Here is a 19,639-nt window from a genome sequence, read left to right as displayed (position 1 = left end):
TTTAGGGTCAGCATTAAGAATAGGAAGTCCAGATGATAAAATAAAAAATGACCAAGATGCCACTCAAAACAAGGTCCATGCCTCTTTGGAATCTACAGACTTTGCATGAGTTAAGAGACCCAGCCATCTACCAGTATGTATGCAGATTTAAGGGATATCTGAAATACATGCCTCAAAATATATCCATGAAGGGTTTAGGCCACCGGGGGCTAGGGAGTAAGAAAACATGGCAGTTAAGTTTCATTCACCTTCCAATGGTCGGTAAAAAAATGCAGAGATAGAGAAAAAGTGACACAATGCTGGTCTGTGTTTTTTGCCACACACAGAGGAGGGAAAGAATGGTTAAAATCACAAATTCCTTTTCTTTGCTAAAGTTACAAAATGAATTTGAACCTATGAACAATTAGCTTCCAAAAAGAAGTGTCTTAATGTTGAACCTTCACAGTGTCTATATTTGAAAACCTTCGCTATCTACAAACAAACAAACAAAAACCACAACAAGAAACCACTTCTTAAGAAGAGGAACATTGTTCCCCATGTTTCTAGGGGTTATACACTCTGGGCATGTATTAGGAATCAAATTCAAATTCAAATTCAAATTTATTGCGGCTATAAGCCCATAAAATTAGGAATCCAATGAACACTTTATCCCAAGATTTATAATGAATTGGTTAATCCAAATGGGAGATTTCCCCAGACCTCCAAATTACATAAAAGCCTGCCAGTAATCTAATCAACCAACGCTACTTGCTTAAATAATAATAAAAATTATCTTGTTCTTTGTGATGTTGCTTGGCTTAGTACGGCCTTGAAAATACAGAGATGTCTGTATTTTATGAATACAGATAAATTAGAGCATAAAGTTCAGTGAAGTCCTACTCATAACATTTTAAATCAAAAGGCATTTGCATTAAGATAAAGAATTATTTGTAAAGGATGAGCTATAATTTTCTAATTGCAGACTAGCACTGGTTGCAAACTAGATTTCCATTTTGCCTACATAAAACCCAACTGTTCAACATATTACTGAAAACTGAGCTGAACAAGAGAACAAATTCCTAGTATTTTTCATGAGAAGCAAAACATTCTAGAGTTGCTTTCTTCACTAACATCAGACTCCATCTTCCTAGTCACTTTAGTCTCATTGTATTTCCACATTTTACATAATAAAGTAATCATGTAACTGCTATCTGAAAATGCTGCCATTTTTCTCTGTAGTCAGGTTAGGCTAAACTACTTTCTATATTGGCTGTCAGTATGCAGCAGAGTTGCTTGGTGTCTCATAATTCTATGTTACATCATTCTTGTTCTTAGAGGATCATCTTCCACAACTGCCTATAGTAGTCAAAGCAGAAGCACCAGAAGGTTTTATAAAGATACCGGTATGTCCTCAGATGACCATGTTCCTGACTGGCAGCTTTTATTTCTGATTACAGCTTCACTCTGAGGGAGGAACCAGCTATTACAGGAGACAGAGCTGCAGCCACTTCTCATTTGGCCTTCCCTCCTAATGCTATGCATTCCAATTTACATCATCCTCGATTAGCATAGCCTAGAGTCAGGGATTAGGGGAGTTATAGTCCAGCAATATCTGAAGGGCCACACATCTTTGACCTACACAGATCTGAGAACCCCCTGGCCTTTGTTAGGCACCCAATACCTGTTCCTTCCATGATGTACAAATGCAACCACTTTTTGAGATGAAGACTTGCAAGTGCTTCCATCAAGGGACAATAGTAGAAGTTGTTGGAGGTTTTACTTTTTCTTTTTATATCATGGTGATCTTGGCACCAATGAATTCTGCAATCCTTCTTCCACAAATCAGGAAAAGGTTATGAAGCCATCTAGTAATTTTTTGGTCCATATTCCCTACCTTGTTTTCAGTACCCTTTTCTCTTACTAGAATTTAAAGCTGAATAATGCCAATTTAGCTGTTTTATTTCATTTCTGAATGCATCCAGAACAACAAGGCATCAAAGATTTTGTTCATGTCACTGCTAACCTTAATGCATTTGACTAGCAACAGAAATCCATGAATGTTTGGTTTCCCATAACACGTCATGATACTTTTCTACAGTCAGCTTTCCATTACAGTCTCCACCATAATTTCCTATAGGCTGTATTGCTGTCCTCAGTACTGCAAGAATGTTAAGTAAATTGATAGGTAAATTAATAGGTATGTGCATGCTGATGACACCATATGCAGTTTCTGAAAGTTGTTTGTGTGTTTAGGCTGATTTTCCAGCTACATGATGTCTCCACTTTGCAAAGCCAACTGCTGATTTTTCACAGTTCTTAGTATAGATTAACTCATAAGAATTAGAAATGCACATCAGCCCTGAGTGCTCACTAGAAGGACAGATCCTGAAGTTGAGGCTCCAGTACTTTGGCCACCTCATAAGAGAAGACTCCCTAGAAAAGACCCTGATGTTGGGAAAAATGGAGGGCACAAGGAGAAGGGGACGACAGAGGATGAGATGGTTGGACAGTGTTCTCGAATTGACTAACATGAGTTTGGCCAAACTGCGAGAGGCAGTGAAGGATAGGCGTGCCTGGCGTGCTCTGGTCCATGGGGTCACGAAGAGTCGGACATGAGTGAACGACTGAACAACAACAACAACAACAACATTCCCATCCGTTGCTTTTTATCAGTAGATAAAAACATTTATTTGCAGAAACGTCCATCTGGCAGCTTATATATAATGAATGATATATTGAGGGCTAGTAAACATGTTAATTGATTATTTATTGCATTTATACCCTGTCCCTTTTCTAAAGGGTGACTTACTTATGGCTTCCAAGCAGTCTCTCATCCAGGCAGCTCACAGGGCAAAAACTGCTTGACTGTGGATAGGCATTATGTGCCTGCAGACTATTCCTGGAGCCAAACATATAACTTTTCTTCATCTAACAGTGTAGCAATGCCTGCAAAATTCCTTTTGAATCTGCCATTTAGCATTCCTTGCATTTGCTAAATGCCATTCCACAGACAGGAGGACTTGTATAACACCAAGGCCACTGTGTGGCAATGCACACTCACACCTTTTTCTTTAGGCTTCAGTAAACAGCATTGACAAGATGGGATTTGGGATCAGAAATACATTCCAAGTCCTATAGAAGAAACTATGCAGAAATCTATTTTCTACCTTAGTTAGTATTACAGATCACAAATATGTCACTTGCTAAATACCATGCATCTACAGTGTAACAGTATCCATCAGTTCTTCAAACCAATGAACAAAGTTCAGACTACTGGCCGAGAATGGTTTAATGCTGCTGGTAATATAATGGTTAAAGAATACAAAATAATAGGAATGGGATAGAGATTGAAAGTAATTATGCCCTTGTAGAACTGTGTATGTGAAGCAGTTTATCGTTTAAGTAACATCCGTGACAACTTTGCTATAGTCTCTTTCTGCCCCGTGAAAGTTTTTCCAGTGAGAAAACCTCAGAACCATGCCCAGAGTAGACAAGCTGTACAGACAAAAATCTAATAGTAAAAACCTAAGTTTTCACAGTTAGAAATGGGGGTAGCCCAAGTCAGAATAGGCTGGCCTGAAATGTAGCCGAATGGCAAGGATAACATGATGTATTTTTTCTATTTGTTTTAGATTTAGATCAGATTTTGAGGCAAACTTCATATTATGACTGCAGAAAATAACTGAACACTTCTACTACAGATGGGACTTTTGATCTACTTTTGATCTGCAGTCTACTTTTTCATCAGGGGTGCAAAACCTGAGCACCCAGTTATCATTGGCTGCTTAAAAAAAATTGGTCTGGTGATTTGCTTAGGAGGTCAGGAAGAAAAATGTTACCCAACTCATATGCATTCCTATGTGGTCCTGGTTAACACATCCACTTCCCATAGAATCAATCCTCTCTCTTAACAAACTATAATTATTTGTTCTCTCTTCTATTCCCCCCCCTTTTATACAGTCTTCTTTGACTCAATCTTTTTCTGCTCTGTTCCTCTTTCATCTTCACTTCCACTCAATATTTTTCTCATTCCCACCCACACACCAGTTTTAGGCTTTGGCACTTTTGTTTCCTTCTCTTTGCTCCCACACTTTGTCTTTTATTGAGATATGTGTGTACATTCCTTTATCTCAAAAAGCCTTCCCTGAAGTAGGACTTAGACCAGCTTATGACTTCTGGGAAGACTTCCACTGCATGACATCTCAATTAGACACTCAACACATTAATGGAAGGAAAGATGGACATCAGAATCTATCCTCCCCCTGGAACTTCCAGATGTCTTCCTCTCCATGGGCTCCTAGGAAATGTCTGAATCCTGTGTTTTGCCTCTGCTTATCACTATAGTTCATAATAATCACCATCACTTCCTTCAGGTTGTTCTGTAAAGGTTATCACCAGGCAGGGTAAAGGAGGTAGCATGCTTACTAATATTAGTACTGTTTCTAGGATGCATGTAAAATTCTGAAACTGCTTACCATCTCTGAAGGGCTGCATGGGCTCATCTCCCCAGGAAGGAGGGAACGGGGAGAAAGGTGATTGTGAAATGCTGCATTCAGATATGGGGGTCGTGCTTTTGCAGGGCCCAAACCCAAGCATCTCTCTCTCCTGATTTGGCGATGAAGGATCGGCCCCTAGTGCAGACTGAAGCATAGGGTATTCTGATGAATTGGCTAGTAGCTCCTTCAAAATGTTAATTGGTGAGATGGTGAGCTCCCAGTTAGTGATTCCAAAATCCCTCAGGTGAGCTCTGGCATGGCTGGATAATCCTGCACGTGTGTCAAAGCCAGCCCCACAGAATTCACATCTCATTAAACTGAAAGTACTTGGATCAAAGTTTGCAACTGTGAAAGAAGGGATAATAATCAATGTCATATTAAAACATAAAGAACAGGCAATCAATGCTTTCAAAGAACCCCCATTAGATCACATGATTAAAAACAAACAAACCCAAACTATGAAAACTAGACATTGCAAAGATGCTATAACATCTATTGTTGAGAGGGAAAATATGGGAACATACATACCCATCTTCAAGGAATGAAAAATATTAGAAAAATTGAAAAAATTATAAATTGAATACATACTACCTTTTTTCTTCTTCTTTTGGAAGGAAAATTTTTGCTCAATAGCTTTCACTTCTTCTGCAGAGATGAAGTGACGGACATTGTAGCTCACACCCACCCTGTTCAGGTGGCCCCGCACGTGATTGGCTAGGCCAATCCCATTGTGGAACCTGTCAGGACAGTACGGGCATTTCCTCTCCTCATTCTTCAGCATCAATGAATCTGCATCCAGAAGATCATCCAGTTCTAAAGAGCTTTCTAAAGAGGAATCTAATAGGAAGACACCTAAGGGAAGGGATTCATCCATTCCAAACTCTTGGGAAGGAGGCAACATCTTTTTCTTGAGAATCTTCATCTTGGGCCGCTTCATCTTTCTGGGATAAATATTAATCTCATCAACAAGAACAATGGGGACCATGTGACGTAACTGATGCTGCTGCCCCGCTGATGCTATTGAATAATCTGTTGCCTTCAAAGTGCCCCTGAAATTCCTTTTGAGGTCCAAAGCAGATTGAGGAATAGCAACAGGCCTAAAATATCTATTCTCTGCTAACTCTATTTCTGTTGCTAAAGGGAATTCTTCTTCCATACTCCTAATATCGCTTATGGGTAACCATTTGTGCTGGAGTTCCTCCAGCCCACCTGGGTGGCTTTTGGCATTCTCTCTCTCAGTCTCAAGTGGCGGTGCTGTGCTTTTATTCCTTATTTGTTTCAGGGCATGCGGAGAATAAGCTTTCGCTGAGGTAAGAGTAGACATCCCCAAGATCTTATGTGAAGAGCTATAGGGAGCTCGTTTCCTAGCCCGAAACCCAGGCATTGGGATTTCTTTTTTATTAGTGCCATTGCTTTTATTAAGTCTCTGGTGGCCCACTGTGAAGCCATGAAGGGATTCATAGTGGGGCGTGGTTTCACAGTGGGACTGGGGAAAATGTCTGCCTGCTTTGCTCAAATAATCAGTTTCTGAAAATCGGCCTGACCTGCTAGGGCTGTAGGCATCCCTACTAGTTCCAGGCTGGTTTACATCTGCTTCAAAAGACTCCGTGTTCCAGGACAAGTGGGAATGAGCATATTTCATGTGTTCTTTTAAAATGTTTTCATTTGGGGCTGGAAAGCTGCAAAGCATGCAAGTGCTAAGACCTTTGTTGCTACTGTGTGCATGCGCCACCTGAGGTACATGATCATTTGGCCTGAAATGTCTACTATATATGTTGTGCATGGAGCTGTCCCGTGGATCACTACCACTGGAACTGCCAAACAAGTTCACATTCTTCAAACTTTGATCTTTCCTCTCCTTGACATGCATCTTTGCATGTTGGACAAACACCTTAGAGGAGTTGGTTCCAAACACACACTTTGGGCACTGTAGCCTGGCATCACGGCCTTCATCTGGGAATTCATTGAGCTTTTGAATTTCCTCAATGATTTTTTCTCTGGACTCCTGATGGAGTCTCCTGTGCTGCTCTAGGGAACCAATGTCCCCAAAAGCCCATCCACATTCACTACAGGTCAACTGACACTGACCTCCAATGCCCTCTCTGCCTTGATCCAGCCCTAGTCCCCTGTTATGCTGAAGCATATGGTCCATCAAATGTTCCTTCATCTTAAAATAGATGCTGCATTCAATGCATGTGTACACAGCTGGGTCCTCTTCCTGCGATGCGCCATCTTTCCCCTGCTCCTCCACCAGGGTGTTGCACATATAGGGTCTTGTGTCATCATAGGTGCTGCAGGAAGGAGATTCCACAGACCTCAGAGGAACACGTTCCGAAGCATCTCCAGCATTAGCAGTCCAAGTATGTTTGCGGACAGAAAGGTCTGTGGCTGTCTGATGCCCCGACACCTGTAATTCCCACTCAGCAGTGTTCGCAGAACTTACTTCGGCTAAATCAGAGTCCATTGCCTGCCCCTTCCTGGGGGAGAGTGCACTCTCAACGGTCCTTGCTTTACTTGCGTGAGGATTTTGCATTTTTCTAAATACTGGCAGAGCTAACAAAGAAGCTTCTCGTGCAGACTGTCCCCTAACGGCCAGGTTTGTTGCTACATCTGTTGGCATATTTACATTTCTGTAGGGAGGCCTTAGCCCCTCATTGTGCTCAGAAAGCCAGTCAAGCCTCCGAAGGGCCTTCTTTCCTAACCCTTGCCTTTTGTCTAAGTGCTCTTTGCTGAAGGCTTCTAGCTGCTTTGGTTCATTGCTATGGTGTCTTTCATCCCCACTAACAGTCTGTGCTCCAGGAGGGGGTGGTGAAGTTTCCACTGCTGCTTTGCCAGGGTCTAACGACTCAAGCTCCCCTTCTAGATCATCCATATTCCTTTGCACAGTTTTTATAATGTTAGCTTCCATTGCAGAAGTGGGTTCCTTTGGATAAGAATTATTTTTCCGTGCTGCTTCCTTGGAGCTTGCTGAATCCTTCAAACCAGGGAGTCTTTCTAAAGTGCTTTCTTCTTTGGAGACACTACCCATTGTCTCCCGTGTAGAGCAATCCCACAAGGCAGTCGTGCTTCTTTGATCTGCTGAGCCCCTAGATTTTGCTCTGTAACAGCCTTTCCTGGATTTTAAACGGTCTTCTGCCTTGGTGCTGAAAAGAACAGTCAACAAAAATCAGCTAAAGGATATGTATTGAATTGTTGCTCTAAAAAGATATATGCATTTATAATCATGAACTATTTATTGACTCTTAAGTCACAGCTGAGATCATGCATTCTACACAGCCCTCCCTTTGCTGCTGCATGGAAAACTGGTGTGCATGCAACATTTCAAATGCCTGTATACATACATCTCTCTGTGCACTTCCATCACTCAAACAACAACATTCTCAGATGAATCATTCCTCTTCGCAAAAGGCAGCACAACACCTCAAAGCCCTACTCCATCAGCTCAACCTGCTGGGGGCTACTGCCATTTGGATCCCCTTCTCTTAGCACTTTCACCTCAGTAGCTATTCTATCTGGCTGCTATGTAACCAGAAAGTTTTTGTATTAAAATTGGCTTTATCTGAATTCTCTCCTTTTTCCCTCATACTACAGTATGTCTTTCTCTTTTCATAGTATGGCCTTTAGATTTTAAACCGGAAGGCAGAGACTGTGACAATTTTAATTTTTTGTACCTCTCAGAGCCAATTTTAGTCACTTTATCAGCATAAAGAGACGGGACTTCGTATATCTTTCTAACTAGATAATGCTATCTAAAGTTTACATTGTCCCTTCATAACCAGCCCATTTTCTACTATTGTTCAATTGTCCAAAAGAAACCTTTCGTTTTCAGCACTGGCAACAGCCTTAATTCTGCTAAGCGACTCTGTAGTACTTGCCATCGAGTTATGAGCCATATTCATTAGCAGTGTTTTTTGTTGCTGTTGTTTTTTACCATTTACCTCATTAAAGAGATCTAAAACTTGCCATGATTGTTCTGGAGCAAAGTCACAGGGCCAAACTACAAGTTATGTTAAACATGCTTGTCACTTCCCGGTTTCTTTCTTTCTTTTTTTAGAAAAAGCAGCTGTACAGCAGGTTTGTTTTCTAACTCTCTTTTCTCCATGCCTTTTCTGACAAAAAACAAAAACAAAAAACCTTTTCTCCCCATCTGCTATTGGCTGCCCAAAAGCACTATTTGCAGTAAACACTACTTTTGAGGTGCTTCACAGTCCAGATCCAGATTAAAGCCTCACACTTCTACATTTTCGGGGGGGGGGAGAGAAAATGCCCAGCGCTAACCATTATTTTAAAAATGTTTGTTAATGTAACATGCCGCTTGGATCTGAAGCTGTCCCACCTCCTAGCCATTGTTCCATCATCATTTTACTTTTTGTACTTTCAATTTACACCACTGAATCTCTGTACTCATTAATTTTAGACTCCTTGCGCCTTTTGGGTGCTAACTTCTTTCAGTAGAAGCTATGTTTGGATTGTTTTCTCTCTGGGCTAAAGTAAAAACAGACTTGTCTGAAATGAACTATACACTTCATCGGAATTCCATAATGCAAGTACTTTCAACATCTTCCTTGGCCAAGGTCATCCCAGATGGCAGGGAAAGAAAACAAGAGCACTTAATGGAGCCAACATATCCTCTGCCAAGCCCATAGAACAATGAAGAGTAGAGAAATCTGATAATGAATGGTTGAAGCTTCATGCAACATAAAGGCCTAGGGACTGAGCTCACACTGCAATCTTATGTGCCTTTGCTAGGCAACAAGTCTCACTGATTTATCGGATTTTATTTTCAAGTTTGTTTGTTTCTTATGTTTATAACCAACTGCTCATTGCTCAGCGTTGAATAGTCCTGGGATCAATAATCAAGTGGCAGGTATATGTTCTGTCAATTGATCCAATGACCTGAACAGCAAGCTTCTCTGACTTGACTATGACCCACTTCAAAACGAGAACCCAGGGAAATTTTCCAGGAAGGATTACATGAGTGAAGGCACACATGTTATATTGAATGGTATTATACTAAGCTTGATGTTGCAATACAAATGAAAGACCTTGGGAACTGGCCCACAGAGATTAAAAATGCCAAACCCTGTAATTCTTCCTCTAGCAATTTCAACACTTACCAGGCTTCCTTCTTGCGAGTTGTGTTTGAGACAACAGCAGAAGGATTGGGCTCATCTGCAAGAGAGAAAAGGTAGCATCATATGCCTGACTTGTGCAGCATACCGGGGCTTCAAGTGTACTTTACCAAACATGTAATGTTATAGCTATAAAGCTTTCCAAGCAGCTAAACCCACCCAGTTTGTGTCCCTTCCTCAGGGCGGGTTTGGATTAGTATGGGATTTCTAACCCACACTGTTTAATCCCAAGCACCAACAATTTGATATATAATCATTCTAGCAGTTAAGCAGTTTAAAATGAAACAAGATAGATGTAAAATAAAGCATGTCCAAGAATCCATCTTATAACTAGTAAAACAAACAAACAAACAAACAAACACCCATTCTAGTGCCTTAGTATCAAAATACAAATTTGCTTCCTCTGCAAAGTGATATAATTTCAATTGAAGCAAAAGGGAGTCTCTTCCCACCCCCACCTCACACAAACTGCTGGTGCAGATGGCCAGATCCGAATCAATATCATAGCTGGGGACAAACAATTAAAGTCACCCTACCCACCAACCAACCAACCACCTCTACTACCTCTTGAGCCAGACTGGACCACCACACTGAAAATTTGTGTTTCCACATTGGAAAGTTGGCTTTCTTTTGTGCAGAAAACAGGAGTGGGTGTGCGAGACACACAGCCCTGCTTACACCTGGTAACACATGGAGGGTGTGCTAAAGCACACATTATGATCGTATATCTTGACCTGCTAGGTCTGCAATGAATGCTTCAAACTTTGCCCCCACTCAGGCACTTCCAGTTCTGTGTGGAATGCAGGCTCGATCCATCCCAATATTCTGTTACGTTGGCAAAAGGAAGCAGCCACCAATATCTGTCCAAAGCTTCCACTGAACCCTTTCTTTTGTTAGAATCCATGAACAGCTCTAGGACCCAATTCTATACCAAAGTGCACTGTAGTCTGGCTTGATTCTACAAAATTCCCAACAAGATGGTCTGCAGTGGGAAACTGTGTGTTCCTGAAGCCACAGTGCATAGGATAGCGCTTTATACCAAGTCAGATCATTGGTCTGTTTAGCCTATTATTGTCTACACTAACTGGCAGCAGCTCTCTTGGATTTCAGGCAGGAGTCTCTTCCAGCCTTACTTGGAAGGTGCCAGGGACTGAACCTGGAAACTTCACTGTGTAAATCAGATGCTCTACTGTCCTTTCCTTGCCAGAACCTGACTGCTTGTAAAATGGCTTAAGGAGAGGAACTACAGAAGTCATATACTAACTAAAGGTGGTTTAAACACGATTCAAGAACCTAACTTGGCATGTATATTTCATACCCATTTTGTCCCCAAATGGTGGATCACCAGGGTTTTCACTAACTTTCAACTGATGATAAGAATTTAACAATACCTGGATGTTATTCAAATAAAATGGAGATGATACTGCAAACAGAACCAATTTCATAAATGCAGAACTCAGGAGCACTAGGGTTATAACACTAAGGCCCAAACTGCACATTATGTTGAATATGTGTTTCACATTTAATGGGCAGGGGTTTGTTTTGTTTTTCAACAAATAGCATCAGCTGGGGGGCATTGCTGTACTGGGATCACAGATGGGGAGTTTAACCCTTTCTACCCCTACTGTAATTCTAAAAAAAGTTGCTCTCTGACGCTGTTATTTATTTTGACAGGGAAAAAGTGCTGGGGAGAATAAGAGTTGGAGTTTGGCCATACCTCAGCAGAGGATTTGCTGAGGCAATTTCTACAGTTTTGTGTGTACTGGCAGGTGGAAGGAATGGTGGCATCTTGCTGACATACATTGCTGCAAATAAAAATATTGTTAATATGTGGCTCTAAAGGGAAGAGGGGCATATGGCAAAATGCCAGAGCTGACAGGGTCAACTAAGTGCTACTGGAGAGCACAGGACAGGACAGGAGTATCAGGTTGAAACTGAAAAAGCCTGAATCTGCACCGTCCATTTTTGTGACTGAGTCTTTGTACATTCCTTTCCGCCCCTGAATGTCTTCATGGATTGGAAATGCAATGGCACCCCAGTTATATTAGGCATTGTTTATATTTGTAGTGCAATGAACATGAAACAGGGTGTTATGTATTGAAGTTCTCACCCTAGGCCACTAGGGTGTGTGTATATAGTTCATTCTGCTGCAGTTTTCACTCAGGTCCGCACATGCAAATGAAGGATTGAAAAGGGACGTTCAGGGATTGGGTAACTACAGAAAGTTGTTACTGTTGCATTGTAGCTGAGTTCTATTTAAGCAGGCTGCTGAGCCCTTCAGCTCACTTCTGTTCCAGCCCGAGAATAAACAAGAGCTGCTTGGAAATCACTGTGTCGTCTGCTGTGTCCACCTACTACCTAACACAGAAGAAAATAAAACAGCAGGTTTTGTAGGCAAGCTTCACAATTCAATGTGATTTTCACTTGCAATGATCCTAGGAAGGAAAAGTTGCCCCTGCCAATCCAGGCTGAAGACAGATATAGCATTTTATCAGTGTGAGCTTGCCTTCAGGCCAGCTTCTCAGCTTCCCTGGTATACACACATAACACATAACAGCAAGTCAAACAGAAAGTTCAACCTTGCCAGTTATGCTTCATGTGGGCTATTCACTTAAAAAAAAAAGCTGCACATACAGATCTCTATGTTTAACCTTCTCATAAAACAGAGAGCAAATATAATATAATAATAATAATAATAATAATAATAATAATAATAATAATAATAGCAAAACTATTCTGAGAATTGGGAAGGAGGTGTGTACAAGGCAATCAGTGGCATCCAGAGATGAATCTTCCACACTTAAACGGAAATACTTTGAAAAACTGCAGAATGGAACACTTTTCCAAAACCTGTCCCAGGAGAAACGGTTATGTTTGGACTGAACAGACCGAGTGCTCTCCCACTAGTCTGAGGACATACAAAGAGCTCTTTTGGACCAGATTAAAAGCCTATCTAGTTCAGCATTCTCTTCTCACTGTGGCCAACCAGATATCCATGGGAAACCCACAAGCAGGACATGCGTGCAACAAATGAGCATATAATACATTTATCTTCACTATCAGGCTTTGATTCAAGATGTACAGCCATGCCGTAACTTGGATGGAAGTGTATATTTTCCAAACAGCCTTTGCTTCAATACATCCATGAAAGAGAATGAAAGACTCTATTATACACCATCTTCAAGCCAAGACGTGGAGTATCTCCAGATTTCTGTTACAAAGCTGATGGAAATCCAGGCCAAGAGAGATAACACCTCTGGAGTTTTAGAGCACTGCCTGTCTTCACATTTTTAGAGTGTTTTGCAAGACAGCAAAAAATAATAATAATGAAATTATTATGTTGGTGGACAAACAGCAGGGTCCTGTTTGTTCAGGGGAAAAAGATACCAAGTAGGCTAGTTTTACTTGCAAGGGAGGAAAGAAGCTGGAGAGAATTGCAATCTTTATAAAGGGACAAAGAAAGGTAAATTTTGAAGTATTAAAAATATGGAGCTGTTCAGGAAAAAGCAGTAGAAGTACAGATAAAGAAAGAAGGACAATGACAGAGGTGGATCTTAGGAATTCTTTTGTGCACGAGAGCTCTAGCATTTCTATTTTTAGAAACCATCTCCTTTAGAGGAAAAACAGAACGATTTATCTTCTTACTGATGAGCACAAAACTGTACTCGGTGCTGCAAGACCTCATTTCTTGGAAACAGCAAGAGATGAGGGAATTTAATGTCTTGATCTTAGGAGGCGAACATTTTAACCTCTCTGGTAATCCAAAATAAACTTTGCTTCTGAATATTCAAGAATGGGAGTCGTGGGTTTTTAGAGAAATCACACACACACACACACACACACACACACAGCAGGCAAAGCATCCCCATAATCTAAACAATACAATCTGATGTCTTTTTTCAATGAAAGAATATATATAGCAATCTAGTTTTTAAAATGATGCAGAAGTGCTACTTATCTGCCATATTATCTGCCATTATATTGGAGTATGCTTTACTGTTTTTTTGTGAACCGAGTTACAGCTACAGTCCTCCAACTGACCTCTCCTCTAGTCTGCTCTGATGCTTAGCACAAGCCACCCTGCCAGGCCCACATCAGGTTCATAGTCTTGAGCTTCATAAGATCCAGAGCTGTGCTGCTTAAGAAAATAATGGTAATCCTCTTATTATTTCCAAAAGACACTAAAGCATCAAACAATTCCAAGTTTGCCTTCCTCTAACCAAGAAAAAGAGCCTGCACTGCTTTGGACTTTGTCTGATCAGCTCACACTATATCGACCTATATTCATTTCATGTGCTTCCTAGCACCCAGGGAAAAAAAACTGGTTCACATTCTCCATTTTCACAAAGGAGCTGGAAATTACCACAATCTTACAAACCTGATAATGCAACATTTTCATCAAAACCTTATTCTCGATGGCCAGTAGTTGCTTTGACTCCCATCAAATTGTACACTTATTTCATAACCATAAAATCTGATGTGGTTTAAGAGTACACGAATGTTGCTGTGATGCACTTTTCAAGCCTATCATTTTCTTTAAACGTGTATTATGATTGATCCTATTAGAAATATATATTGTTTAAACCCTTTACTCCTTTTAAGTATACGTAGCTGATTTAATATCTTCCTTCAGATTTCTCACATACATTTTGCAAACACAAGAAGCACATTTCCTCACTTTAGACACACAGCTCTATCTCCATTATAGCTACTCTGACTAGTGGGGTGGGGGGTAGGGGTGAGGGTATTTCTCTGATTTACACTTCATTCATCCTCCTAGTAAGGGTGGCACTGTGGTCTAAACCACAGAGCCTAGGGCTTGCCGATCGGAAGGTCGGCGGTTTGAATCCCCGCAACAGGTTGAGCTCCCGTTGTTCAGTCCCAGCTCCTGCTAACCTAGCCGTTCGAAAGCACCTCAAAGTGCAAGTAGATAAATAGGTACCGCTCTGGTGGGAAGGTAAATGGCGTTTCTGTGAGCTGCTCTGGTTCACCAGAAGCGGCTTAGTCATGCTGGCCACATGACCCAGAAGCTGTCTACGGACAAACATTGGCTCTCTCAGCCAGTAAAGCGAGGTGAGTGCCACAACCCCAGAGTCGTCTGCTACTGGACCTAACAGTCAGGGGTCCCTTTACCTTTACATCCTCCTAGTGGTGCAGCAATAAAACTGCTAGCACATTTATAAAGCTAAGCAGGATCCAGTAAGGTTTCAAACTGGCGGGCAACCATGTGTTGAGATTTCTGCATTTCAGGGGGTTGGACTAAATGACCCTAGAGTCCCTTTCCAACTCCACAATTCTACAATTTTATGATTCTTAGGCATATTACTTGAAAATAAAATTACTAAAGCCAACTTTAATACTGATACATGAAGGATCGGGATTGAGGTCTATGGAAAACACATTGGACATGAATTACCATTATTATTACATGAAGATACATGAGTGCCTTGATCATAAAAAAATAAAAAAAATATTTGGATAACATATGCTAAGTGCATAAAATGTAAAACACTGGCTAAATGCTCAAAAGAATTGGCATATTACCTTACTGTCCTTCTTCCATAATATATATTTTATTATTTTAAAAGGTTTAGAAACTGTTCACATTATAAAATATCAGAACGGATAGCAACAGAGAGATCTCATCCAAGCCTAACAGGGACTTTGGGAAATTACTTCAGAAGATCAAAATAGATGACATCAACAATTTTGTGTGTTTGAATACAGGACAGGCCCAATGGCATGGAAAGAGGGGGGTGGGTGGGAGAATCTGGTTTTAAAAGCAATGAAGTGGGGGGAATGAATGAACACTGCTGAATCCTCACCCCACCAAAACACAGAGCTCACCACCCTGCACTGCCCTTTGGGAACTTTTCTCCCAGCAGAATTTCCAGTATTAGAAGTTGCCCTCGCTAAGAGAAAAGCGTTTGAGGAGAGAAGCCACAGCTCCTTCAGACATTTGCTGCTGCTCATTTTAAGACTGGACCCCCTGTTTCTATGTTCCAGGTTTAAACATACAGAACGGCTGCTGTCACATCTAGTTCAGCCTAATCTATCATTTGCTGGGCATATCAGCAAGATCTTCTTTAAGGGAATCAGCTGCTGCACCATATCATTTGTTGCTGTTAGTAATAACAAAATGCCTCTATAGCGGCTGCATTCTTTCTTTTCCTTTTTACGTATAAAAATAGAGGAGACGATAGATTAAGGACTCAGTGTGGTCATTTGGCATCTGCTCTTTCCCCCCAAGGTTTTATAAATTCTGCAGGACATTTTTTTCCTGCAATGGCTTTCCTCAAGTGCAATCTGACAATATGCCATTCATTCCAAGAGATTTAGCCTTAATAAAAAAAAAACCTTTCCCGTAAATCACAAGGAAAAGTCAAGTATTACACTGCAAGTAAAACAATTTTATTAGTTATCAGGCAAAAAAGGTGTCATGACTTCAAATGTGATAAATACTATATTTATATAGCCAGCAACAGCACAAGCAATTATAGATAACCTAGAAAACTAGTCTCAAAAATGGGGTCATAGAAATGGGGTACACTTCAAATGTGTAATACTGGACATGTCTCCAGCACAAACACATTTTTAACAAATGTTGCAGAAAGAAAGAAAGAAAGGGCAGTTCACAAACCCATGTATGTAATTTGACATTCACTAACTCAGTTTATTTGTGTAAAAGAAAAAAAGAGCCACGTTTAGGCAACAGAAAAGCTCTGTAATGGATTCAGTGAAATATTTCTGGTCTGTGGGGCCCTGTGTACAGCCCCTTTGGGGAACTCTATTCACCTAAATACATGTGACTGTGTCCAAAAATACGATAGAGCTAAATGCAAAAAAAGAGAGTTAATTAGTAACATGGGTTATCTTTTCCTGCGTCCAGATCGTCTGGTGCGCTGTTTTTTAAAACTAAACAAAACAAGAAGATCTGGTGTAAAGGTATAAAGACAAGGCTCTTGGCAATTGGCTTACTAAAAAGGAATATGAGCAGTTAATGTTCTATCCAATCAAAGCATGGCACATTGGACCAGGGAGACTTAATTCAGAATTATGAGCCTCAGAAATAAATAGCACGAGCAGGCACAGAATGTATCTGTCTCCCCAATGGGGAATCTCTGCTTGTATTTAACAGGATGATTCCACAACAGTAACTTCAGCCTGGAATATAAACTCATTGGGTTTTATCCAATGCTAGTACTATTCAGAGTAGACACCATGAAATTAATGAACATGACTAACTTAGGTCCATTAATTCCAACGAGCCTACTCTGAGTAGGATCCGTCATTGGATGGGGGGGGGGGTCACACTACTTGATGATGTTTCACTCAGCAGTGAATATGAGCACTAACCATCCCTAACTTAAGGGGCAAGCAGTTGACATCACTTCTGATTTATCCAGACGACCAATCAAAGCATGCTTCCAGCTACATTTCAGTTGGGCGGTTGCACTATTCCTAATTCAAAGGTAATTTCTAACCCACTACTTTAAGGGGCTTACAATTATAAACAGTAAACAACTAAATGGAAAACAAAAAACAAAAAACCGAAACACAATAAAATACAACAAGGGTTTCAGCCTTACAGGCAGGGACAAGACTATGGATGTTATACCAAAGCTTAAGACAAGGGAAGTATGATATTTCTACAATTATTAAAATGTATGTTTATGTCTGTGGTTACTTCCTGTAAACTGCTGTAAACACAAGCCTTTTATCTAAATGTAAATGAACCTTAGAGAGGTAATTAGGGTGCAATGGACAGATAAACTGTGCAGAGCTGTGACTCCCCTTCCATGCCACTGCAAGGGGCAAAAGTCCTTGCAAACCCCAGATATACACAACTGCCATGCAACCAACTGATGCTGTAGTGCTCTGAACAGCTCCTGGCTAGGCAATAAGATGGCATGGGCTTATGGCCATCTGACTGGAAGCCATAGCTATTGATTCCACCAGTCACTGCAATTTTGCCAGCGGTTACAACAGGTATCTGTGCTTCACAGTGTCCCGACCTCAAGTAAACTCAGGATTTGACAGAACGGAGGAAATTAAACACAAGCATATCAATGGCACACTACAGCTCAGAGTGGCTGAGTTGCAGATCTGGTCCCTGGGTACTTTGAATGCCAAAATAACTTTGATATGAAACTCAAGAACTTCCTCAAGGCCCTTCCTAAAGCCTTTGTGCAATATGTTTACAAGCCTTCTTGCAAATACATAATAAAACAAAAATAATGCAGACATGGAGAAAGAAGAGTTAGTATCTGTCATTCTAAACATCACAAATACTACGACCCAACAGAGGCCTGCAGCATTTGCACAGCGACAGTGCAATCATGCTAGGAATTAATGTTCTATCTGAAGGGAGGCTTTGCAAAATATTGTGTTTCAAGCGCTGGGATAATATGACATTCCATGATGGAAAAACACAGGCTTAAGGGAAGAGATGTGGACCTGTGTGCAATCAATAAACAACAACAATGTGCATTTATTATGGAATAAGTTGCTTGTGAATAAAAGTTCTGACTTTGGTGTTTGGCTGGAGCCGCACCAATTACTTTTTTGCTGAAAGAAACCAGCTTGATGTGGCACTGCTGTGGTGTTCTTTGGAGAACATCAGATCACATAACTGGAAATCTAATGAAGCAATCTAACTTCCATTTAATTAAGGGCTTATTTAATCCACTAACAAGTGAATGTATCATTTGTTTGTTTGTTTTTCAATGTTTTCTAACATTTCTTACCCATCCTTCACCATAGGTTCACGGGAGGTGGGGTAGAGGTAGAACAATATTTGTTACAATTACAAAAACAAGTAAACCCATTCCAGCCAGAACAGAACAATATAAATTCAGCAAAAGTGGTGTGTCCCACAAAACAAAATATTTTAAATGTCAAAGCCCAGGGTAAAGAGGTGCAGTGAAAGCCACATATAATTCTGTGGGAAGGGAGTGCCACAGTTTAGGGGGTGCCACAGAAAAGCCCACTCCTAGGCCATATTTTCTGCACTTCTAAGAGTGACTGAACTCCCATGAGAGCCCCTTAAAGGGTCTGTAGGGCTGGAAGGGGTGGGGTTGCCATATTTCAAAAAGTGAAAATCTGAACGTTTGGGAAAGAAAATCCAAATTGCAGGGTTTTTCTGGGGGTAACGGCGATGGTGAAGGCACTGTATTTCTGGCCAAATAAGAATATTTAGCATTTGCATGAAGTATTTATTCTCTGAGCGTATCCGGCGATCTTCAGGCCAGACTCTATTTTGCAAAGGTGATAAAAGGAGACACATATCCAAATAATCATTCAAAATGTGCTCTAGCTACATTTTGCCATTTGCTGAGACATTGACATCATTTATAGGCCAAGCGAAATAGATGGAGGAGATTGACTAGGGGAGGAATAGGCTTACAGCAGGGCAAGTAGCCTTGCCAAGGTTGGGCAGGATTGGGATTTGTTTTTAAATTGCAGGCTGTGTACTTCAGCCCTAGAAGTGGGGAACACTCAGACATAACAAAAATCTACAAAGTCAGGAGAAAATCTTCAACAAAAAGGCGACACAAGCACTTTTACAAAGCAAAATGAAACTAAAAGTGTATACAAAATAGTGAGGGGAGGCATTAGATGAACTTGTGCTACATTCATTTGTAAAGTCAAGGTCACAATCTAACAGCTGTCTACAATTCTTGTTCAATGGCAGTTTACACATCACTAGTTGTCTGGTGGGGGTAGAAAGAAAAAGATTGAATTTTCCCAACGAAGAAAATGCAATACCGGGAAAATATAATTTCCCCACAGAAGTGCTCTTTGAGGGAAGACATCTGGATACTACACAACAACTAATGTAAGAAACCACTTTCAATTCGCCTCCAAAAACTGGATAAGCCTTGAGATTTGAAGATTTAACAGGTCACAACATCTCTGGAATGTGCATGTCTGGAATTACAGAAGAAACCTATCGGTATTTGCCTGGTGTTATAGGTCAGAAGGCATTCTGAGTTAGCGTCTCCTGAAAGTGTTGGCCTTCAAAAATACCGG

The 19,639-nt window shown here is 40.7% G+C and overlaps 1 protein-coding gene across 10 annotated transcripts in view; it reads right to left on the bottom strand.

The window, feature by feature from the left end:
* WIZ (WIZ zinc finger) overlaps window positions 1-19,639 on the bottom strand; it is a 54,909-nt gene that overhangs the window by 18,173 nt on the left and 17,097 nt on the right. For 8 of the 10 annotated variants that reach the window (XM_033139605.1, XM_033139610.1, XM_033139608.1 and 5 more), the window contains exons 3-5: window positions 9,593-9,647; window positions 5,064-7,618; window positions 4,455-4,820 (exon numbers count right to left, since the gene is read on the bottom strand). In XM_033139605.1, the coding sequence (XP_032995496.1) occupies window positions 4,455-4,820; window positions 5,064-7,618; window positions 9,593-9,647 (2,976 nt within the window). The remainder of the gene's footprint in view (window positions 1-4,454; window positions 4,821-5,063; window positions 7,619-9,592; window positions 9,648-19,639) is intronic. The other 2 variants (XM_033139607.1, XM_033139615.1) reach the window with 2 other exon arrangements.

Source organism: Lacerta agilis, chromosome 2, assembly GCF_009819535.1.
Source record: "Lacerta agilis isolate rLacAgi1 chromosome 2, rLacAgi1.pri, whole genome shotgun sequence".
Taxonomy (NCBI): domain Eukaryota; kingdom Metazoa; phylum Chordata; class Lepidosauria; order Squamata; family Lacertidae; genus Lacerta; species Lacerta agilis.
Note: the sequence above shows the minus strand (reverse complement) of the source record. Positions and strands in the feature narration are given on the sequence as shown.